This window comes from Setaria viridis, chromosome 3 (assembly GCF_005286985.2).
Source record: "Setaria viridis chromosome 3, Setaria_viridis_v4.0, whole genome shotgun sequence".
Classification (NCBI taxonomy): Eukaryota; Viridiplantae; Streptophyta; class Magnoliopsida; order Poales; family Poaceae; genus Setaria; species Setaria viridis.
The window spans coordinates 38,794,043-38,819,196 of NC_048265.2; the positions used below are offsets into that span (position 1 = coordinate 38,794,043).

General features: G+C 46.4%; 1 protein-coding gene across 1 annotated transcript; it reads right to left on the reverse strand.

Annotated features, from left to right (window-relative positions):
- Window positions 1-20,919: 20,919 nt before the first annotated feature.
- Window positions 20,920-23,709, reverse strand: LOC117847578 (uncharacterized). The gene is made up of 2 exons (XM_034728800.2): window positions 22,755-23,709; window positions 20,920-22,002 (listed from the first exon to the last, which is right to left on the reverse strand). Exons 1-2 carry the CDS (start codon window positions 22,948-22,950, stop codon window positions 21,107-21,109), a joined length of 1,092 nt encoding a protein of 363 aa, XP_034584691.1. The 5' UTR covers window positions 22,951-23,709; the 3' UTR covers window positions 20,920-21,106.
- Window positions 23,710-25,154: the final 1,445 nt, after the last annotated feature.

Sequence of the window (25,154 nt, forward strand, 5' to 3'; positions counted from 1 at the left end):
GCAGGACCTTGGTGCGGAGTTGCAGTAGCAGGGAAAGCAGAAGCAGCAGGAAGGAATTCTGTATTTTCTGTATACGTAACTGAGAGGGGGAAGGAATGAATAACGAGACGCTGCTGTGGAAGCTGGCACGTCAGATTTGAATGAACACAAAACATGCATGGTCACAAAAAAAAATTTGGGAGTAGCAAACATTTGAGTGTAGCGGGAAACTGCAGGCGCTGCTTCAATCGTGCTAGTGTGCATGGCGTACCAGTACCACCAATGTGTGTGCAACGGGGCCGTGGCTCGGAATGGAACGGACGTGCTGGCCGGTGCCGGCGGGCAGTCCATCGGCAATGAGTGGTGAACAGTAGGCCCGGTCACGTCCACGGTCCACCGCGCGGGTCGCGCGACACGGCGCGAGTATCCACGCTCGGACGCACGAACCGATGTCCGCGGGGGACGGCGCCACCCCCGGCCGTATCTCTCTACACAGGAGTGCACACAGGTCTGCCGATCGAATCGGCTGGCTCTGGCCTCTGGCTGCCGCATATCCTCTCTCTCTGCGGCAAACACGAGCCCGGCGCCAATGCATCGGCAGCTCGCATCGATCGGCCGTGCTCCGTGCTCCAGGAAGCTGACCTCTCTCCCTCATGTCCCTGGCAGCATCTGCGTCGTGCACGCGGCACGATGGTTGAACTTGGCAGCGAGGGGAGGCCGGGAAGGGACAGCCAGGGGTTGACGGATGCCGATCCATCAATCCGCCGGGCGCCTAGCGCTGCCGCAGGCAGCTTCGGCCGCAGCACCGGCGCTGCTGCTGTACTTGGCCTCGGGACGGCGCCCCCAGCCGGCCCCCCGGTTTAATTCCCTCTGCACGCCGCGCTGCCCAAGGGATCATGCTACGCTGCCCCTACCCCGCCTAGGCCGGAGCATGACGGGACGGACCCACCCGCGGCTGCCGCTGGCCACTGCCCGTGCTTCAGTGGCGGAGCCAGGATTTCAACATAGGTACGCCGAATCAATACTCGAATATACAATTCGGTATACAACTATAAAATCCACCGAGCAATTTGGTATACGATAATGAAAATTTTCATTTATTTCGGTATGCAAGTAAAAGGATCTTATAATATCTTTAGTTCAACAAATAAGTTAAAAATTTGCATAGCTAACAATATAATAGCAAATGCCAAAAATCAAGCCTAGTCAATTATGAATTCATGGCTGTCCATCAATGGTGACCTGATATCTAAATGATATATTGTGAATCAACGGTTTTATCAGGTTAAAGTAAACAATATCAAGGAATATTGCAATTGCAAAATAGAGAAACACTAATAGTATTAGCAAACTTAAGATTTAAGAAATGTCAGAAGTCACTCATATGGTCAAACCAACGATTACGTATCTGTGGAGAGCTGCTCGTAGAATTGTGAGTAAGCAGCAGGAGCTGCTCCAATAGACCAATAGCCTCAACTACAGAGCGATATCCCAAATTCAAAGTAATCAAACAAAATAATCCTTAGCTTGGAGACCTGCTGGCTGTGTCGCTGCAGAGTCTGCGCCCCTATGCCCTGGCGTCCTGGCCAGTGGCCACCTCTTCGCGTCGCTTCCTCCTGCCGTGCTGGCGTGCGCTCGCACACGACTCGCCGCTGCAAGGGATTTTTTCTTTTTACTGCTGGTACATGCGCCTGCCAATTCATACCCACTGGCTACGCCCCTGTCATGCTTTGCATACCGCTGTGTATTGATGTCCATGCAGCCCCCGTCCTTTTTTTCGCCTCAATCTAGCCCGACTTGGCACGAAATTCTTCAGACCCATGCTGACCCGACCAGGTAGCTCGTGCTGGGCGTGGGCCGCCATCTTGGCACGATGGGTGGCCCGGTCCGGCACGATTTTAGTACACCAGCTTGAAATGGTCCGTTAACCTTCTTCGGCTCAACAGCAACATAACTCCGGCCTGCTAACTCTCACCTGTTACCCTTCCTCTCCCTATCTGCTGCCCACCGCCGCCTTCCTATGTCTCTCGCATCGGCATCTTCCCCAGCTCCGCGCGGGGGGTCGGCACCAGGGAGCGGCAGTAGTGGCGACTGCGGGAGGCCGGGAGCGGCGGCGGCGGCGTGAGGGTCGGGAGGAGCCGGAGCGGCGACGGTGCGAGAGGCCGGGAGCGGAGGCGGCGCGCGGGGCTGGGAGCGGTGGCATCAGCGCGCGGGGCCGGGAGCGACGACGGCGCAGGAGGTCAGCAGCGGCGGCGGCGCGATGGAACAGTAGCAGCGGCGAGCCATCGTGCCTCGCGTGGCCCGAAGTCGGCCCTGCTTGACGGGCTGGCTCGGCACGGAAAAGGCCTTGCGGGTCCGTGCTTGGGCCACCGGTGAGACCCATGGGTCGGCACTGCACGGCACGGCGGAGTCGTCGTGACGGGCCAGGCCGGCATGAAAATTAAAGGGCCATGCCGGGCTTGTGCCGGACCGGGCTGGGCGGCCCGAATGGACATCTATACCGCTGTGGCATGTAGGGGCAGCTGCCCGTGCGCCTCTCCACTCTCCTTCACTTAGGGATGGAATTGGGATCGGATCCGTATGGAATTGAATCCGGATAGCACTTTTTACCACATTTTAACTCGAATACGAATACGAATCTGAATACACTCGAATACAAATACAAAACTAATGCCTCGGATTCGTATGCGTATTCAGATATTTTCTCAATTCAACTCGAAATGAACATCGTTAAATTCAAACAAGACAAATAAAATTTTAATGCCACCTTCATCGATAACAAAGCGAACTAAAATAGAAGTACAGTACTAATAATGACCAAGATCATTGAAGTGATCTAAAATCATAAGGGATAACGTTTGATACAGTTCTAGATAAATGAGGTAAATGCAAACAGTAAGGATAGTTATCAACATTACAATACTCACAAATCCCAAACAGTAAGTGACACTAAGTTCCTGATTAAGCACATGACATTGAGCTTGCAAATCAGAATACATGACACTGAGCTCATAGAAGTGCACTCATAAATTAAGCAAAACATTTTCTGCAGTAGGCACAGGCAGTAGCAATCCCAACAGCAGGCAGGAGAACAGGCGAACAACAAGCAGTAAGCCACCTCTGCTAGCCTACAACAAAATGGTGAGATTTATTAGCAGCGACATTATCGTACAAAATGACATGATAACATAGAGATTACAATGTACACATATTACAATTCTCATTTTTTTTCTCAAAGTAAAATAAATTATAAGGAAATGTATGAAATTCTTTGTAGGTCACACAGATTAGACACTACAGATAAGTTTTGACAAAATTCTTTTTTTTCATTCTAACATTTCATTTTTAACTAGCAGAAGAGCCACAATTGAAATCGCACATAAAGAATAAGTTGGCAGCATTTGAAAACACACAGGTTCATTATCGAAAATTACAAAAGGCAAAGGGAGGAGTCACCTGAAGCAAAGCTAAGAGTAATCCTAATTGTCTTCCTCTTCCTCTTCCATATCCATATTGTTGTCCTCAGCATCAGCAAGAGCACCTGCAACACAACCAACGATATGTATAAACAAGTAAATTTGGGCATCCAAAACTAAAACAGCAAGCAGTCTAGCCAAATAATTCATATACCTTCATCATCTTCGACTCTGTCATTTGTACTACCATAAGCTAAATTGTCAAGAATTGAAGATACACCACTTTAATCTGAAATAAATAGACAGAAAAACATGACGAAATTAGTAGTGACTAATCTGGAATAAATAGATGAAATGCAGTACTACAAGTATAGCTGTCACCATTACCTTGCCTTGACGCTTTTATCCAATCCTTTGTGCAAACAAGTGCCTCAACAGCTTGAGGGTTCAATCGGCTATGGTATTTGTGAACTATTCTTCCTCCAGAACTAAAAGCAGACTCAGAAGCTACCGTGGATGCAGGAATAGCCAAAACATCTCTTGCCATTCGAGCAAGGACAGGATACTTCACTCCATGGGTCTTCCACCAACTCAAAATGTCAAAGTGATCACTTTCTTTCCAACTCAACAATGTTGTCCCTTAGAAACGAGCTCAACCTTTTTCTCTTGGGCTCCTCATTTCAGTCCACGTAACACTGAGAAGTTCTGACAGTTCTTGCTTGAGTTCTTTGTACTTGCCTTGTTTCAGGAGCAGCATACATCGAGGCATAAGAATCATAAAGCTTCTGGACAATTTTTTTAAATTCATACATGTCACCAAATCCATTGGCATCTGACATCTCACTGTAATAAAATTCAACCACCTTCATCTTGTACCTAGGATCTAGGAAACATGCAACTGCTAGAGCAACATTGCTCGTCTCCCAATACTTATCAAATTTTTTCCTTCATAGATTTTTCCATAGAAACAACAAAACTATCCTTGCTTTTGGTCCACTCAATGAGCTTGTTAATTTCACAGAATTCTGAAAAAATCAGATTCGTTGTCAGATAGAGAGATCCAGACAAAACTTTTGTAGCATCATAAAAGATCTCTAAGCACTTGCACAGGACAGCAGCATTCTCCCAGTCCTCTGGTGAAAGAGCATGTTTACTATATTTCTCAGGATGTAGTAGAATAAGCCTTTGAAAAACCCTTTTAAAGCGAAGAGCATCAACTAGCATTAAGTAGGTTGAATTCCACCTAGTAGACACATCTAAAGAAAGACCTCTTTCTGCTATTTCCAGATCAGCAGCATGCTTCAGAAAATACTCTTATTGCAAAGGTGAGCTCTTGACAATAAGGACTAATGCATGAATGTTTGCAATAACAGCTGCAACTGTGTTCACACCATCCTTAGCAGCTAGGTTAATGATATGTGCAGCACAGCGTACATGAAAGAACTTGCCTCCACAGTGCAAAGAACCCTGATTCTTAAGAGCCGAAATGACCGTGTCCACACAAACATCATTTGCAGCTGCATTATCTAAGGTCAATGCAAATAACTTGTGATCAAGATTCCATGAGCCCATGTTTTGCATATATGCCGTACTCAGATTAGCTCGTGCCTACCCTCAACTTTCCATCCCTAGCGGCGCTAGCGCGACCGCGCGAGGTGAAATTTTCGCGCCGGGCAGGGGTGCAGCAGGGCGTCGAGACGCGCGTCTGCGCGTGCTTGCGGATGCAGATAGCATCCAGTTTCACATCCGTATCCGTCCGAATTTCGGATATCCGGATCCGAATTCGAATTTTTGAATCAAATTCGGATACATCCATTTTAGCTTCCATTTAGAAACGGATACAAATACGAATATCCATATGCACGTTTTTAGCGGATACGAATTCGAATAATTCAGATAACCATCTACCACTTTCCATCCCTACCTTCACTTGCCATCTTTGGCCGTGCAGCGACGTTTGCCTTGCCACATGCGGATGGATGCATGGAGGAGCGAACGGTGTCATCATGTGCCTCCTGCTCGGCTGCTTCGTCGTGTCACCCTGTGCTGCTGCGTTCCCGGAATGGCACCTCCGATCCCCGCTATGTGGCTCTGCCTGCCATGCCCATGGTGACCTTGATCTGAGCTGAAAATGGGTCGGGGTACTAGACCGTAATAGATGCGCGCCACAGGTGGGGTTTAGCTTAGCGTTCGTGCGCATGAGACCTGACAACTAGTCGTGCTGGTGTTTTAACCCTTGTGTCCTTGTCGTCGGGTGCACCCGCAAACGGAATGAACACGCGACTGCGTTCGACATTACTTTTGTTTGTTGCCCTGTTTATGTGCAAGTCATCAAACTTGAGAAAAAAGACACATTTTTTTCTTTTAGCAAAGGGTGGTCAAAATTCAATACTACAACAAAAAGGGTGATAATTCAATCACGCGAGGCTCCCACTGCCATGGACCTAGTCAGATTGCATATACTCTAAATACATGGAAAAAAAAGAGAACAAAGGAAATGGTGGGGAACTTGTGTACGTAGGGTCTGTTTGGTCGCCCGCCATCGATCCCTACGCCGCAGCCGAACCTTTGGCGCTGAAAATCGACGGCACAGATGTGGCGAGAAAATATACTGCAAGTTGTACAGTTGTACAGAAAAGTAGAAAAGCTATGGCCGCCGCTACCTACAAGCCAACCAAGCACATGCGTTTTTGTGGCGCCGTCAAGATGTGGCATGGCAAGCTGTGGCTGCAAGTCAAGCACGGCACGGCCATAGGCTCTGTTTGGTTCACGACAAAGCTTGCCGCAGCACGCCACGCCTAACATTCGCTGTTGTTTGATTCGGCCTGAGTTGTGACGCGGCGAAGAAAGTGCGGCGCCCCTTCAGTGCACCTCTTTGCGCTTTCTCGCCAAAGCCCAATCTTCGGCGTGGCAGACTTCGCCGGAAGCCAAACAAACCCATAATTCCGGATAAGGCTTGTCCATGTGGAGGAATTGATCAACTGCAATGTCTGACTCGCCGCCGGAAAGATCTTCGGGCCTGTTCGTTTCAGCTTATAAGCCGGCCGAAAAGCTGAAACGGCTGATTTGTTGTGAGAGGAAAACACTATTTGGTGGCTGATAAACCGGCTGAATAAGCTGAAGCGAACAGGCTCGATGATTTCACTTTTGAGCTGGTTGGTTCACTACAATGATATTGTATTCGGCCTACCCATTTTGTTCCCTTAAGTTCCTAATTGAGCCTTATAGGCGAGAGATGAAATTTAATTTATTGATAATATTGAGGGATGTGATGATAGTATCATTAGTATGTTAGAAATCTTTACCCACTATCCTGTACAAAATTTTTTATATAAAATCCATTAAATTTTAATCTATATCATTACTTTCTAAGACATTTGTTTTCACGTTTTAAGCTTGATATTTTGAAATTTAATGATAGGAAAAAGATTCACAAATTTAACCGAGTTTTGTATAAAGAGAACCAACAATCGTACATATGTTGGGCATCTCCATCGTACTCAGATTTTTTTTCCCCGTTGAAAACATAAGTACACACTAGTCCCTCATTCTGCAAAGAGTGTCCTTTTAAATTTGTTCTAAGTCAAACTGTTTTAAGTTTGACCAAATTTAAAATAAAGAGTATCAATATTTATAACACTAAATAGATATATATTTTCATAACGAATCTAATGGAACTTGCTAGACATAAAAAAAAATATTGCTATATTTTATATAAACTTAGTTAAAGATAGGATGACTTAGACTTAGAACAGAACGATAGGGATATTCTTTGCAGGATAGAGGGAGTACTCCGTAAGTTGGGCTGATTTGAGAGGAATTCGGATAAGAAATGCGCAACTAGGGAGTCGCCTGTCCAGATAAAAAGGGAGTGAGTGAGTATATCCTAGAGAAAGATTCGGTGATCAGAATCCATCTGGAACTATATTTATTTCGCATTGTATAGTGCAACTTTTACAATGTAATCCCTTTCCAAAACACCTTTTTTCAGTTTGATCTTTGAGGGTACAGTTCGAAAACACCTTTTTACAGTTTGATCCTTTCGTAGTTCTAACACACGATGGTACATGCCGAAGGATGTGTGCTGGATCGCGTAGTCTTACTACGTGGCCGCAAGTATGCGGCGGTCTGCAATTGAACCACTGTACCCCACCATGGAAAACATTCCATTTTCCAAACATGTGTTCCACGGCGATCCATTTGGACAAAGGTTCAAATGAGGTGTTTGATACGAGGTACTAAATTTTAGGAGTGTCACATCGAATATTCGATTGCTAATAATTAGAAGGACTAAACATGAGCTAATTATAAAACTAATTGCAGAACTCCTATACTAATTCGCGAGACGAATCTATTGAGCCTAATTAATCCATGATTAGCACATGTTTACTGCAGTAGCATATTGTCAAATCATGGAGTAATTAGGCTTAATAGATTCGTCTCGCGAATTAGACTCCATCTGTGCAATTAGTTTTGTAAATAATCTCCTAATTAGTATCAAACATCCGATATGACGGGTACTTAAACTTTAGTAGACGTTACCCAAACACCCAAAAACATCTTCCGAAAGGACTGGCACGTAAAAATGTCACCAAAATACGAGAGGAATTGGCATGGACTAACAACTGCTTTGTCACCGAAATCGAGCGAAATTTCAAGCATCCCCGAAACCGAGCGTCAAGCAGAAATTCAAGCAAGCTTGGACAGGGAGACACCCGACACCACTGTTGACAAGCCGGGGACGTACGCACGGCACGAAAAGGTGCGAGACAGGCTCTACTGTTGCGTTGCAAGCTTTGGTCCAAGTACAGAAAAAGAGGCACCGCTTTCCTGCTGCCGTGTGTGAAAAACATAAATGCTCCAATACTCCTACCACAGCAGGAAGCAGTTGGGCTTCGTGCTCGTGCAGCGAGACCAGCACGAGAGCAAAAGATGAGCAGGATTGCACTCAATCACTTCAGTCCATCGCATCGGCTAGCTCATCGTTCTTGCATCGCTTTGCGAGTTGCGGTAGTCTCTCCTGCAGTGCCATGCCACCGGAGTCTGGAGTAGCATGAGCGGAGTATCTGCTCAAGGGATCTGCTCGAGATCTTGCGCAGGCAGATGCAGGGGATCTGAGAGCCGGGGGGCAGATGCGTGTCGCAGGAGTATCTGTAGCTGGTCTTCCAGGTGCAGTCCCCGTGTACTTTCGAATCGGTTTCTCAGTAACGGGAAAACACGAAATCTGACGAGACCACCACTAGTTTTCGTCAGAAAAATTGGTTTCCAGGAATGAAGAGTCGTCCCAGTGTAGGCACGCACCAACTGATTTTTATTTTCCCTTGGTGGAACAAAATGTTCCACTACGCTCGCCGGCACCTGCCTTGTCCAAACTGACGCGTGGCAAGACGTCCTCGAGTAGTGTGAGCCCAAAACCCAAAAGGTGTCCGCCCAAAATTGCTAGTGGTAATTTTGAGGGGCGTTGTTCCAGGAAAAGTAAATCTGGTCATGCAAATTTGTGAAATGCATGCATAGATGTTTTGGCCGGATCAAACGAGGAATGTGATATGGCCATTTCCAAACGTCCGATCACGATAGTCAAAGAGGCAACAGCGGCCAAGTTTGATCAGTCAACGACATGCACGCAAACACTATTTTACGACCGGATGGAGTCGTATTAAATTAAATTAGCAAAGGAGATGCACGATGATGGTCCTAAAAATTAAAAAATACGATACGGTACGGCTATTATCCTACCTAGGGCGAAAGAGTTTCTAGCACGTATCTGGTCGGGTCAGAAAGGGTTTCTAGCACTCATCGGGTCCTGTGTTCAACTCCCCGTGGAATTGAATTTTAAGCTGGATTAAAAAATCCCCTCATTTATCGCCATAATCAAGTATAGGTTAAGACCCGATCCAGATTGTAGCTGTGGTTGGTTTGGACCATCCTAGGTGATTGCAGTGGTCGTCAACTTAGTGGTAGTCCCATAAGGTTACGGACTCTGTCTAAAGTAGGGCACAGGTTTTTTTTTTAAGAAAACCCGGGCTGTCTTATCTTTTTATTATCCTACCTAGGGCACTAAAGTAACCCTGTCTTTATCACCCGATGACGTTAAGCTGATAGTGTGATCTGATCATCTGATACAGGCAGCCTAATCAATCACTTACCATCGATCGATCTTTCTCACTGCAGTGCCAGTGCAAAAACGATGCCGTAAAGCGGCGGGCGAATCTAGTCAGCACGCGTGTCAGCCTGGCCAGCTAGGAAAAGCTGAATTTGTCCGCACAAACAGCAGCATGCACGAGCCACAGGGGTAAAGGATGACATGGAGAAGAGCTGTTTCTGATGCTTGGACTCGTCCTCTCCTCTGTATCGTCGCCAGTCAATGGTTATTGATCTCTCTCGACAGTTGAATGGAAAATTTGTTGCTTGATTTTATTTCTCTATAGCAAATTTGCTGTCGAGCTAGGGCTTCCAAAGAGTTGCAAATATGCTATTTCTGTTCATTGTTAAAAGTACAATGTACACATTTTGGAGCTTACGCAGTAGCAGTACTAGTACACAACGTGTCCCCCTCTGATCGATGAACAGAAACAAGCTGGGGCCTGTTCAGTGTCAACAGCCGCTAGGATTGACAAATGTTAGAGGTGAGGGTTTGACATGGACTCGACTCTCCTTTCCACACGAGGCAGAAAAGGGCAGGGGATCGACATGGACTAAAGGTGCAACGAGCCATGCGGGTGTGTGGCACGCACGCGAACGTGTGCGTGGGACGGACATTCGCAAAGTCCAAAATATGCGAATTGTTGGGCCTGTGCAATCCAACTTTGCGAACTTGTATAGTTGTGCTTGTGCACCAGCATCACTGCATGTCGGTTGGCCACTTGGCCCTACGGCAAACTCAGCTGGCCAAACGCACGCGACTAGGCATGCAGGAGTGACAGAGGATCCTCTAATTTAGTCTAGTATAAATCGGACTTAACAAGGATCGAACTATAATAATATATAATTTTAAGTTAAAAATAAAGAGGATCGGGTTAAATTGTGGAGAAGGAGAAGCTACGTGTGTGCAAATTTTGTTTCAAGGAGAAGATGCTAGGCAGTACAACTTCCTATGAGAAACGTACTAGAGATGAAACTTGTGTCTTTTGCTTCGGAAAGGAATATAGTTGCATATGCGGATATGGCTCTAGAGCATGTTGGTTCATTGACGTATTGATGGAAAAAAAGGGTGAATTCTGGAGATTGCCATCCTTAATTACCAGGGGGTACGGCAAGGAATTTGTATTGCCCATGATGGTTTGGAATTTAAGAAATATTTAAAATTAATCGTAATTACTTTTTTGGGATAAAATAGCATTTTTTAAAAACTTTTTCAGCCTTTAACCGGATCAGTAAGACTAGCCCATAGGCCATAATGGGAGGGTCTGTCTAGCAACTCTCGCACAGTCTAACATGGCCCAATAGGATAGCCCAGCAAGGCAGCAAGCGGTTCAGGTATCCAGCACGCAGCCGACCATATGGCTTTCAATTTTCTAATCCTTTGGGTATTTTCAAATAAATATTTTCTAACACTTGATTCAAACTTTGTAGTAAATAATTTAATATTAAAAAAATAATGGATATATGTTCAACATTTACAAAATAATTGTTGCAAAAATATATTTAGAATAATTTTTCAACAATTCTTTTGTAAATGTTGAACATATAGCTTTAAATTTTGAATAGCACATTGGACATGTTGGGTTTTTATATAAAAACAAAATAAGAAATATATATTTGATAATTTGTTTTGCTGTTATTCGAGACAATATATTAGTTGAAATGGTTTTAAAAAATGAACTCATAATTGAGAGAGAAAACGTATTTCAAGTTTGAGATTCAAACAATTAACAACCCCCCATCCTCTCGAACCAAATTGTCCATATATGAGGGTTCTGCTTTACTCATCTCCGCAAGGTGCGTGTAAGCTCAAACCTAGTAAAAGATGCAAAGGAATTCTAGCTTCTTTCCTATGGTTGTCAGAAAAAGCTCAGATAAAAAGATTGTGAAAATAGTCTAAAGCCTTGGGCCTCGTAGGATCAACCAGAGCCCAATGAACCGGCCAAGCCCAAAAACTTTTATAAAATGGCATGTTAAACTCTGGTTCATATTTGCATTGAAAACACAGGATCTACATGTATTTCTTTTCGCAAAGAATCCAAATAGCAAGTTTAAAACTGTTTTTCTTTCTGAATGACGTTTCGCTAGTTGAGGCCTGACAGTCTGACTTGAGGTTGGAGCCCTGATTGCACACTGCCAAAGTAACTCAAAAAGATAGTGTTCGAGCCCAAACTAGTAGCAATGCCGATCAGGCAGGATCAGCCAGTCAGACTGGTCTCTATAGGCAGTCTGAGGAGTCGGAACGGTTGCTAGCATGGTCGGGCGGTCGCTGGCGCGGTCGGCTCGATCGGAGGAGTCCCAGGCGGGCCCGGTGCAATACCTCGCGCAGGCGCGTACGTCATCGAAGTCCCGGGTAGGAACGCATCCGCGCGTGCTACGGCCCCCACGCGTCAAACTAGGAGTCCGAGACGAATCTTAGAGTCCGAGACGAATTGGAGTTGAAATGGGACTTCCTTACGTGAAAAAACCTCCCACCCTATAAATATAAATGGCCCTGGCCGATTGAGAATCATCACCCAATCGACAAACACTTTTATCTATCTTTTTATCTCCAAACCCTAGCTTTTCCAACCCCCTTGTTTTCCTCCTGCATCCCAGCGGCGTTTGAGGATGTTCTGAGTGGCCTGACCGATCTCAGAGCAACCCTTGGCTTGCCATCTCCGATGAGGTCCCTCCCAAGGTGGTGAACGTAGGCTTTCGCGGTGCCTTTGCGAGGACCGGCCTGACCGGACCCCCTGACCTGTCTGACCGGCCAAGTGCAGAAGTCCCAACGAGGTGAGCTTCTGATCTACGCGTGAACTAGCATGCTCGTGTGTTGGCTAGAAAAAGCGCCAACATTTTTGGTGACTCCGCTAGGGGAAAAGATCTGGTTTTTACAACCGTTCCGAAAAACCCTAGCAAGATGGGATCTAACATGGAGATTGACAAGGATAACATCATCATGGCTTCCGTGGAAGATCTCAGCGAGGAGGAGCAGCGGAACATCGCGGCGCTCCAAAAATACGTCAAGATGCAATATCTATTGGGCGTCAAGAAAGATCGCATGGGCAAGGCGATGAGAGCGCAAGACTTCGAGATGCCTGCGATCAAGATGAAGGATAACATGATCGAGGAAGTACACAATGTAAGTAGCTTCCCCCCAGATCAATCCGCTATCAACGATGAGTTCAAAAGGGCTTTTAAAGTTCAAAATCAGATTGCTACTTCTTTGATAGATCACTTAGACCAACTTGTAGGAGGTAAATCTATTGGATGTAATAAAAACGATTCCTCTCAAGTTGATTTGCATGGGGTTGTACATGCAAATCCATCGGCAGATATAGGGGTCACTCCCGAGAACCCTAAGTATGGCATGCTGTTAAACTTTTACACAGGACCGACACCGCTCCAGGCCCAATCGCCAAAGCTGAACACGGCTGAAGCAGTTAGATCGGTTCAGGCAGGCGGTCTAACCAGTCAGGCCTCTCAGGGCGGCCAGTTAGTGATTGTCCCTGAAGCGCCTGTGCCACTTGCTGCTGTACATGGTTCGGTTGTTCCTAACCGTACTAGCGAGCTTGGAGTGAATACACCCTCGGTTAGCACAACAGCATACACGTCGCCCCCGATCCCTAACACCATTATTGCTTCTAGGGGTATTTCAAATGACGTATTTTCTAATTTGCATCGTATTCAGAATGGCAATCCACCCTACGTGAATGTTGCGAATACATCAGCCCTAGCACTACAAGAGCCAAATCCGTATAGTGAAGTCAGAAAAGTTAAAGTGGAAATTTTGGCTATGATTCAGAACAAGTTTGGCATGGACGTAGGCAGTTCAAAGTTGTATCAAAAACCCTACCATGCTGACTTTGACTATGTTCCCTATCTTGTCGGTTGGAGCATGCCCGATTTTGTTAAATTCAGTGGCGAAGATAACCGAACTACTTGGGAACACATTAGTTAGTATCTTGCTCAACTAGGCGAAGCCGGTTATTATAATACTTTAAGAGTTCATTTGTTTTCTTTGTCATTGACTAGGATCGCTTTCGCTTGGTATTCTTCCTTGGCTCTTGGCTCTATTGATTCATGGGATCAGTTAGAGCAGAAATTTCATGATCACTTTTACAACAGAAATTTCCAATTAAAGTTGATGGATTTAACATCGGTTAGGCAAGGCAAATAGGAATCTATTTCTAATTATATAAGATGATTCAAAGAAACTAAAAACCGATGCTTTAATCTATCACTTTTTGACGATGATTTGGCCGATCTTGCTCTTAAAGGTTTAAAATCGTCTATTAGGGATCGGCTAGAAGATTTTGTGCTTTATACCATTGCACACGTACTTATGAGGGCTTCGATAATGGAACTTAGGATTGCTAAGGAAAAATATAGCTTCAAGTCTCGTCGGTGTAGCATGCATGCTATTGAATATGATTTCGATAGCTCGAACGATGATGACAATGAGGTTTATGTTACTAAATTTGTTTGGCCCTCTAAAGCTAAATCATATTCTTGTGTGTCCCTTAAGTCGGCTCATTAGAGTCGGCAAGAAGTGAAATTTACTTTTGATGTTTCCAAGTGCAATCGCATTTTTGATGAGTTGCTTAAACTTGGACATTAGAAAATATCTCATACTATTCCTCCACTTGAGAGCTGAAGAGCAGAGCATGTTGCAAGTTTCATAATACTTTTTCTCATGCAACTAATGATTGCAATGTGTTTTATCGACAGGTTCAATCAGCTATAAATGAAGGCCGTTTGACATTCTATGAAATGCAAGGGGACAAGATACCGTTTCCTGTCAACACTATGGACATACAACAACCTAAGGTACTAGTTCGGCCGCATCAAGCCGAAGCTGCTAAAGGCAAGAATGTCGTGATCGGGGAAGAGAAGTCCGATTTGAGGGGAAAAGAGTTGACAAGGGAGGTGGTGTATGAAAAGACTCCATATGGCAGAGAGTCATTTAAAATTACTGTAAAAGTTTCTGGACATGGGGGCAAGCAGTGTCCACAGCATCTGCTCAAAAGCTGTTCAAGTCTGCTGGGCAGACCGAGCCAGTCATACCGATGTAGGGGACCGGTCAGACCGGTCAGCCCCAGGGTCGCCCCCGGATGCTGAAACCGAAGCATCCAGAGATTGGCACTTGGAAGCTTAGTGCTGCAAAAGATTAGGGGAGTAGTCCCAGGGAAAAAGTCACCTTTGGTATGCTTCTAGATAAGTATTCCAAGCAAAAGGCCATTACAAGTGATCGGCTATTGAAATAGAGAATAAGGTCACCTACTCATCAAGGGAGGCAAGATTCACCGCCAACAGTGGTTGCAAGATAGAGAAGTGACCAATACCAACCGAAATAGTGCCCCTCCACATCTTGGGCTCCTCCGGCATTAAATCCCCTATGCCCGATGTCGGATGACAATGGGGTAATGTGGGTGTCTTACCAGTCCGTGCAGCAGCCGTCTTTCCATCCTGGATGGGGAGAACCAAGGAAGTCGGCTTTGGATAGAATTTCACGCCCCGTGCAAGGTTGTTAGGCACCCCGTTCATCTGGTTAGGGTGCACAGACCCGACTGGTCTGACCGATCTACCCCAACCGGTCGGACCGACCTATCCCGATGCCCAGAACGCCTCCTCCAAAGCAAGTGTATCGTCCTAATAAGAAGGAGGGGGATGTTCAGAAGATGAAAATAGACTCAGGAAAAGGTACAGAGAAAGCTGTTTTATAGATTGGGTCTATGGATGTCCCCGTTGAGAATAGTGCTAAAGGACCGGTTGGTGTAGGCAATCTAGTCATGTCATCTGTTCAAAAGGCTCCTGCTGCTAATGATCATGAGGTTAGTAGCAGTGGTTCCAGCTCCAAGTAGTTCTTACCAAGGTGGTGTCCTCCCGAATTGACTCGCGCCAAAGGAGGAAGTTACAAATGTTATATAAGGTTACAAGAAAAGAGGGAATAGGAGCTAGAGAAACAAAGGGACGAAGCATTCAGCAAGTATAGGCCCATGGTCCCTCAGAAAAAGGAGTGGAGAGTCAAGGCAGATGTCCCAGCTCCACCAGTTAGACCGGCTGAGGAACCGATCAGACCGGTTGAGGCGTCAGCACTAGCGCCTGAATCGGTCGGACCGGTTGAGCTAGAGTCGCTGCCCGGTTTTGCCTCTTCTGTCCCTATGACTTGTGACAATGAGTTGGCATTAGTCCATGGATCAGAGGATGATGAGCAGCTTGTTGATTACAATTTTTCACCTGAGTGCATGAACCTGGACATAAATGTGATTCGCATGTCGATGGATGGTTATGTCATGTCGGAGGAGGAACTGGCTCACCTTGACTTTGGGCCTAGGGAAGCTGTGTTCCAGAAGCCTAAAGCTACTGAAAGTCATTTGAAGACGCTGTACATGAAAGGCCATATCAATGGGAAACCAATTTCTCGAATGCTAGTTGATGGAGGAGCGATTGTCAACTTAATGCCATATTCTTTGTTCAAGAAATTGGGAGGTTCAGATGAGGAGCTGATCAATACCAGCATAACTATCAGCGGTGTGGGAGGAGGCGAGCCTATGGGTGCTAAAGGCGTTATCTCTATGGACCTCACCGTTGGGAGCAAGACGTTGGCTACCGCTTTCTTTGTCGCCGAAACCCAAGGTAATTTCAGTTTAAGTTTGGGTCATGATTGGATACATGCGAATCAATGTGTCCCTTCTACTTTGCATCAATTCTTAATCCAATGGGTCGGCGATGAAGTAGAGGTTGTGCATGGTGATACATCGGCTTGTGTTGCTGTAGCCAATAGTTCCATCATAAGTGTGCATGATAATGTCAAGGGCTTATCTAGTTTAGATCTTTCTAATTATGAGTTCATTAGTTGTACAAAGGATGGTTTTGTCGCTGCTGTAGTAAAGCCGGTTGAGGATCGGCTAACTTATCACATATGATGTTATGAATGTAAATCTAGAGTGGTTGTAGCAGAGGCTAGAACACTATCGGTCGCAGAGGAACGATATGTGTGAGGCCATGAGGACCTTGATGATATAAGTAAATTAGGACAAGGGTTTACGTTGGCCGATCCTTTAGAGGAGGTAGATATTGGTGATGGTATTGTACCAAGACCGACGTTTGTAAATAAAAATCTTGAGCCTGTCTTTAAGGCCGATTTAATAAAGTTATTAAAAGAGTATCCCGATTGTTTTGCATGGAATTATACTGAAATGCCTGGTTTAAGCTGTGAGCTAGTTGAGCATTGGCTGCCCATTAAGCTCGGTTTTAAGCCTCATAAACAACCTGTTAGATTCTTTAATCCCATTATTTATGATCGAGTGAAAGAAGAAATCAATCGGTTCCTTAATGCTAAGTTTATTAGGCCTTGTCAATATGCTGATTGGGTTTCTAATATTGTGCCTGTTGAGAAGAAAGGCACGGGTAAGCTCTGAGTCTGCATTAATTTTAGAGATCTTAATAGAGCTTCCCCAAAAGATGAATATCCTATGCCTATAGCTGATGTGCTTATTAATGCTGCATCTGGACATAGAATGATAAGCTTTCTTGATGACAATGCTAGGTACAATCAAATCTTTATGGCCGAAGAGGATATATCCAAAACAACTTTTATTTGTCCAAAGTTTGTTGGTTTATTTGAGTGGGTTGTCATGACTTTCGGTTTGAAAAATGCTGGTGCTACATATCAAAGAGCTATGAATTTGATTTGTCATGACTTGCTTAGGGTAGTGCTAGAAGTTTATATCGATGATATTGTGGTTAAATCAGCTGGGCTAGAATCCCATTTGGCTGATTTAAGGCTTGCGTTTGAAAAAATGCGTTGATATGGTTTAAACATGAATCCACTCAAATAGCTTTTGGTGTATCGGCTGGGAAGTTCTTGGGCTTTGTAGTGCACAAGAAAGGTGTTGAGATTGACCCTAAAAAGATTGAATCTATTAGAAAACTACAAGCTCCTATTTGCAAAAGAGAGTTGCAAAAGTTCTTGGGCAAGGTGAATTATTTAAGGAGATTTATTTGCAATTTGTCCGGGAAGGTGAACGCTTTTACTCCTTTACTTCGGTTGAAGAACGAAGTTGATTTTACTTGAGGGGCAAAATAGCAAGAAGCATTTGAGGAAATCAAAAATTATTTGTCTTCTTCGCCCGTGCTTCAGGCGCCAAGACATGCTATCCCCTTCAAATTGTATGTGGAGCTGAGGAAAGTGTTATTGGGGCTGTTTGGGTTCAAGAAACCGAAGGGAAGGAGCATATTGTCACCTATGTGAGTAGAAGATTATTGGATGCCGAGACAAGGTGCACTTTTATTGAGAAGTTGTGCTTATCGTTATATCATGCTTGCACCAAGTTGAGGCATTATTTATTATCAAATACTTGCATAGTGGCTTGTCAAACTAACATAATTAAATACATATTGCAAAAACCTATTTTGAGTAATAGAATCGGCAAATGGGCTTATGCTCTCATTGAATGTGATTTGGTTTGTGAACCGTTGAAATCAATGAAAGGTCAAATTGTAGCCGATGTTATCGTCGAGCGTAGAATTGATGAGCAACTTAATTTAAATGTCGGTTATATCCCTATTACCCCTTGGAAAATGCACTTTGATGGATCGATTTGCAAGAGTGGCTGCGGTATTGGTGTGGTCCTTATTTCACTAAACAGAGCTACTTTTGAGTTTCTTTGCCGATTGAATCACAAGTGTACTAATAATCAAACCGAGTACGAGGGTTTATTATTCGCTTTGGAGATTTTACAAGAGATGGGGGTGAAACATGTTGAAGCTTATGGAGATTTTTTACTGGTGGTACAGCAAGTATCCAAGGTATGCCAATGTTTGGACAGGTTTTTGAATACCTATCTTGATAAATGTTTAGACATCATATCTTGCATGGATGAATTTACTATTTACCATGTACCAAGGAAAGAAAATCCAAGGGCTAATGCTCTAGCACAACAAGCGTTTGGCTATAATATTTAGAAAAGAAATTTTCATGAAAGAAAGCCGACGCTTTACGAGGCCGAGGGTTATGTCTTGGATAAACTGGTACAACCGGCCTTCAAAGCCGGTCTGACCGGTCCAACCGGTCCAACCGGTCTGATAGCCCAGACTGCCGGTCTGATCGATCTGTCTGATGAAATTCCCACTTCGGCCATGGAATGTTCTAAATTTGTTAAGGACGAAGTGGATGATTGGAGAAAACATCTGATTGATTATTTACAGAATCCTAAGTGTTCAGGTGACAGAAAAGTCCGACAGTGGGCACTCAAGTTCACTTTGGTTGATGGTGAGTTGTATCGTCAGACGATCGATGGGTTACTTTTAAAATGCTTGGATTCTGATTACGCTAAAGTGGCCATGGTGGAGGTGCATGGAGGAATTTGTCGTACACATCAATCGGCTTGCGTGATGAAATGGCTTCTTAGTCGGGCTTGCTTTTATTGGTCTAAGATGATAGCCGATTGCTTCCGTTACTACAAAGGTTGTGAGGAGTGTCAAAAATTTGGGAATATTCAGTTAGTGCCTACTTCATTGATGCACCCGATTATCAAACCATTGCTGTTTAGAGGATAGGGATCGGATTTTGTTGGCAAGATTCATTCTTCTTCATCGAAGAGATATTGTTTTGTGATTGTGGCTACTGATTATTTCACCAAGTGGACTGAAGCAATTCCCCTTAAGGATATGACACATCGAGAGGTGATTGAGTTCATTAAGGAGCATATTATATATAGATTTGGTATCTCACAACTTAATGACGGATTAAAAAACTTCATTCATATCCAAGGAAGTACGTGGGTTTGTTGAGTGTTATGGTATTAAATTGCTCAATTCATCTCCTTATTATGCTCAAGCTAATGGTCAAGCCGAGTCTAGCAACAAGATTTTAATTAAGCTCATCAAGAAAAAGATAGAGGACAATCCTAAAAGATGGCATTAGGTATTATCTGAAACTTTATGAGCTCATCGTGTTTTTAGACATGGCGCCACTAAAGTTACTCCTTTTGAGCTTGTCTATGGTCAAGAAGCTATTTTACCCGTTAAGGTAAATCTGGGTGCATATAGGTTGGCTAGGCAAAATGATCTTAATTTTGACACCTATTATGGTTTAATGATGGATAATATTAATGAGGTGATCGACAAGCGAATGGAGGCATTAGTTGAAATTGAAAAGCATAAAATTCAAGTAGCTAGAGCATACAATAAAAAGGTCAAGGCCAAGACATTTCAGGTGGGAGATATGGTTTGGAAGACAATTCTACCTATAGGAACCAAGAGCAATAAGTTTGGAAAGTGGTCTCCGAGTTGGGAAGGGCAATATAAAATTACAAGTGTGCTTCGTGGGAATTCCTATATGGTGGAGACATTGCATGGATTTCAGCTACCTAGAGCTCTGAATGGGAGGTACTTGAAAAAGTATCATCCAAGTATTTGGCAAGGTGCTTGAAGCAATATGGCCGATATTTTGAAATATCACCCTTAGAACAAATGACCGTTGGAAAATCATTGCCTTAGTCTTATTTTATTTCTTGGTACACAAACTTTACCAAAGACATGGGGGCATGTGCTGGAACCCAAAAGTGGCAGCAATGCCGATCAGGCTGGACCAGCTGGTCAGATCGGTCTTAATGGGTGGTCTGAGGAGTCGGAGCGGTCGCTGGTGCGGTCGGCGTGGTCGCTGGAGTAGTCGGGCGGTCGCGATCGGTCGTCGTGGATGCCGGCGCAATCGGGCGATCACTGGTGCGGTCGCTGGTGCAGTCGGAGCGGTCGTTGATGCGGTCGGCGGGGTCGCTGGTGCGGTCCGGGTGATCGCTAGTGCGGTCGGGCGGTCACTGGCGCGGTTGGCTCGATTGGAGGAGTTCCAGGCGGGCCCGGTGCAATCCCTAGCGCAAGCGCGTACGTCGTCGAAGTCCCGGGTGGGAACGCATCCGCGCGCACTACGACCCCCACGCGTCTTAGAGTCCTGGCTGAATTGGAGTTGAAACAGGACTTCCTTACGGAAAAATACCTCCCACCCTATAAATATAAAGGGCCCTGGCCGATTGAGGATCATCACCCAATCGACAAACACTTTTATCTATCTTTTTATCTCCAAACCCTAGCTTTTCCAACCCTCTCGTTTTCCTCCTGTGTGTCTCGTCGGCGTTTTAGGACGTTCTCAGTGGCCTGACCGATCTCAGAGCAACCCTAGGCTCGCCATCTCCGACGGAGTCCCTCCCGAGGTGGTGAACGTAGGCTTTCGCGGTGCCTCTGCGAGGACCGGGCTGACCAGTCTGACCGGCTAGGTGCAGAAGTCCCGTCGAGGTGATCTTCTGGTCTACGCGCTAACTAGCGCGCTCGTATGTTGGTTAGAAAACGCGCCAACAGATATGATAACTTTGCATTGCATAAAGGCCACATAAGTCCTGTGTTTAGAGTTTAGAACCTAGAAATTCTGCTTTTATATGCATAGGGCGCAAGCACAAATGTACATTCGTGTTCATACAGCTCAGTGGATATAAAAAAGAAAAAAAAATTCATATGCCAAGCAGTCCTTTTTCAGTTTGCATATTATCCTTCCCAGCATGAGCCAAAACTATTATATTTACTTTATTTATTTATGGTTGACTAGCGGAAAGAGACCAAGTGCTTGGATCTTTCCGAGAATACTTCGCCGGCGGAGGAGATGGTCCCGAAGAACGTGGAGGGAGGAAAGGCAATGGGGGGAAAGGCCAAGGAAACGATGGCGGTGGAGGTGGCGGCGGCGGCGGAGGAGGCGGTGGATACAGCGATGGCAATGGTGGCAAGTGTGGCAATGGAGGCAGGTGTGGAAGCGGCGGAAAAGATAACGATGGCGGCGGCGGCGGTGGGGGAGACGGTGTCGTGAAGATCGGCGGCAAATGAGGAAACGGGAACGACGGCGGTGGCGGGGGCGATGGCGGCGTCCATGGCCATGGCGGCAGAGGGAAAGGGAACGCCGGTGGCGGAGGCGATGGCGGGGTGAGGAACGGTATCGGCGGCAGCGGGAACGGGAACGCCGGCGGCGGCGGCGTGAAGAACGGTATGGGCGGGAACCACGGCCGCGGCGTGCAGAACGGGATGGGCGGCCACGGCCACGGTGGGCAGTAGAACAGGGACGTGTTCAGCGGCGCGGCGGGGGACACGCCGCCGCCGCCGCCGCCGCACTGGGCGGGGCCCGGCTTGCCGGGGCGGTAGTAGAGGGAGTTGAGGCTGTAGAAGCAGGCGTTGGGCTCCTGGCTCGGGAAGGAGATGTGGCCGACGGTGGTGGTGACGGCCGGCACGTTGCAGAGCGCGGAGGGGTTGTCCAGCACGGCCGCCCGGCAGAAGGACTCGGCGGCGGTGGCGCCGGGGGCGGCGCACTCGAAGCCGTCGATCGCCGGGATGTCAAGTTGGTAGGTGCCGTAGCTGTTGGTGACCTTCTCCGCCGTGATCTTGATCTCCTCCTTTGAATTAGAGTTCACTTTGATCATGCAGTCCAGCCTGACTTTCACGCCTGAAGAGGAGAAAGTAAAAGAAAATGAAATTGAAGTTTAACCGGATGAAATGATCAATTCTCATAAAAAATTCACTTTTAAAGCCAAGAGAATTTGCTAAGTATCCAAGGCTTGTACTTCATCTGATCATCTCTGATATAGTCAGGTCATCGAATGAAGGGCCAGTTTGGCATTGCTGTCTCATGTGACTTGTGTTTACTCACCGTTTGGCTTTGGACTAAATTTCCTTGTGCTATGGACTTTTTATCCTTTCAAGAAATGTTACCAATATGTTGATGTTAGGAAATGAGTGCTTTTTTAGTTTCTACTAGTCAAAGAAACATGACAGCATCAATGAATTAAGCAAATCCTGCATGCTAACTGTATTCTCTTGTTGGGTAGTTGTAGTGGCATGATAATGCAGAGGAGGACAGGCCAGGGCTTGCAAGTTATTTTGCGCATGGTTCTTACACAATTATTGGAAAGATACAAATTAAATTCCAAAAACAGAGTTCCAATGCTCAAACCGGCAGTGAAACCCTTCTGAAGGCAAAGAGAAACAAACCATTAAGTGGTGGCAGCAATTAAAACAGAGTATGTGCAGAAACAATTATAATAGTGCTTCATCTGAAATAACACCATAAGCAATTCCAAACAAGAAAGGAGGTAAATGACAGGTCAAAGATGCTTCATTCTCCCAAGATTAAGGAGGCCATAGGAGGTAAATAACTCGTGCATAATTTACAATGCAATTGACATATGCGAATGGTACCTGGCAAGAAGTAGCTGTTTTTGGAGAAGGAGCTGGAGGAGCAGGCGTCACAGAACACGGCGCCGACCACCGTGAGGTTCGCGGCGGTGCCGCCCCCTCCGGAGCCGCCCTGAAAGCTCTGGCATTGCGCTCCGCAAAGAAGAGCGGCAAACACCACCAGTATCTCCAACGCAAGAGATGCTCTTGGCTTCTTCATGGCGTAGGCAGGACCTCCCTAGTATTCGCTCTTCACACGGAGCAGAGCTCATGTGTGAGCTTCTGTGAGAGCTGAGAAGAGGGTGATAGGCTTCAAATCCTTTATACCCCATTCTGTCAAGTGCAGCAGCACGTCCATTTCAGCCTCTTTAGCTGAGGTGTCTGGTGGCATATGCCAAATGTCATGACACATCTCAAATAAAAAATTAAAACACCCACTGACAGGTGGGTCCTTTGAACTTCACTAACGCCGTCGAGCCCCACATGTCATCCAGTATAACTCGGCTCTATCTGTATTTTATGAAAATCAAAGCACTCATCTAGTGGTTGGGAGATGAACAAGGAACAAAGTGTGCAGCTGAGTAGGGCATGCTGAATTGCTGTGGCCTGAAAGGGATGCCAGGACACATCCCTCTAACTCACATGAAACAAGGGCATGTGAGTGGCATTTGGACCCTCCTGTGACCTCGAAGCATTTAACAATGGGCGCAAACTTTGATTTTCGCAGGCATCTCGGGGTCACGGGCTCGATTCTGGTGTTCTGGAAGCATCACGGTTTTGGAGCGTACCTACGCTTGGTAGCAAGAAGAGTTGGAAAGGAAGTCGTCCAAGGACGGCTTCAGTTCTTGCGGACCTTGCAGATGGAGAGCTGTGGAGTTGCGATTGGGCAGCGGGAGGAAGATGCTGGGCGAGAAGATTGTGGGGATGGCAGCGAGCGCATGCGGTCTCCTCCTGCTGTGAACCACACTGGTCATCCGTGACATTGCCGCTTGTGGCTGTAAAACCAGGAGAGGCTGGATCGTCCGTAGCCTGCAGGATCCATGGCGTCAGATGTAGGGAAACGGTGGGGCTGTACTTGCATTCAGTAAAGGTCGCCCACAGTTTCAGCTAACCTGGGTAGCATACCAGAATACCAGACACAGACAGTCATTTCCAATTTTGGTTTTCAATTTTTCCGGTCCTCTTCAAAATCATTAATTTCTGATTTCCCCCCAAAAAATTGCTGAAATTTGGAAATTTTATATATATTTAACGGTTATTAAAAGTTATACGCACATAGTATTCACAAAGTTATTTTAGAAGGAGCGCAATTGTTACGCCACTTTTGCCCATTGAAATAGTTTGGGTTTGAAAGTGAGTATCGACCCCCTCGGCCACTACTAGAAAAATTGTCTCTGGTACTGGTTCCCAACCCTCCTCTAGTACTGGTTGTACAACCGGTACTAGCCATCTGGTACTAGGGGGTCCTCTAGTACCGGTTGAAATAACCGGTACTAGAGGGTGTTAAAAAATTAAATAAAAGAAAATCCTCCCACCCTCGCCGCCCCTCCTGGTCAGCCCCTCCGCCGCCACCGGCCCCCACCGGCCCCTCTGCTGCCATCGGCACCTGCCAGCCCCTCCGCCACCGCCGCCCCTCCACCCTTGCCCCCGCCCCCCTCCTCCTCCGCCACTCCCCGTCGGCTCCCTCCACCCCCACCGCCTCCTCCTCTTCCGTCCCCTCCACCCCCGCCGCCCCTCCTCCTCCGCCCCTCCCCGCCGGCCCCATCCACCCCCACCACCTTCCCCTTTTCCACCCCCTCCACCCCCACCCGGTACCGGATCCCGCCCTTCCGCCACCGCCGCTGCTCCTGCCAGGCTCCTGCCGCTCCCACCTGGCCCCCGCCGCTCCCACCTGGCCCCCCCCCGCCACCACCACAGCCCTACAAACCGCACAACACACAACACAAACCACACAATGTTAACAGCACACCGAGCCGCCACCGCCGCGCCTCGCCCCATCGCCGCTCCTCGCCTCAGGAACGAGGTGATGGGCGGGTGGAGTGGGGAGGAGAGGGGAGGTCGGGGAGGGAGGGAGGGAGGGAGGGAGAGCTCGAGGGAGAAAGGGGGAGGGAGAGGGAGGAGGCCAATTGGTGGAGGCGGAGGGAGCCGGTGGAGGGGAGAGGGAGCTCAGAATAAGGAGGAAGGCACTGGTGGGCAGAGAAGATAAGGAGGGAGAGGTGGAGGGGAAGAGCCGACCTTTAGTACCGGTTGGAGCCCCCAATCGGTACTAGAGGGTCTTTGGGGGACCTCAAATTTGGATCCGGTACTAATGCTATATGTAGTACTGGATCCAAATTGAACCGGTTCAAAGTCTCGGGATGAGAGGTCATATTTCTAGCTCACAGGAGTGCAAAATCTATACGCAACATGGTGCTAGGTGGTAAT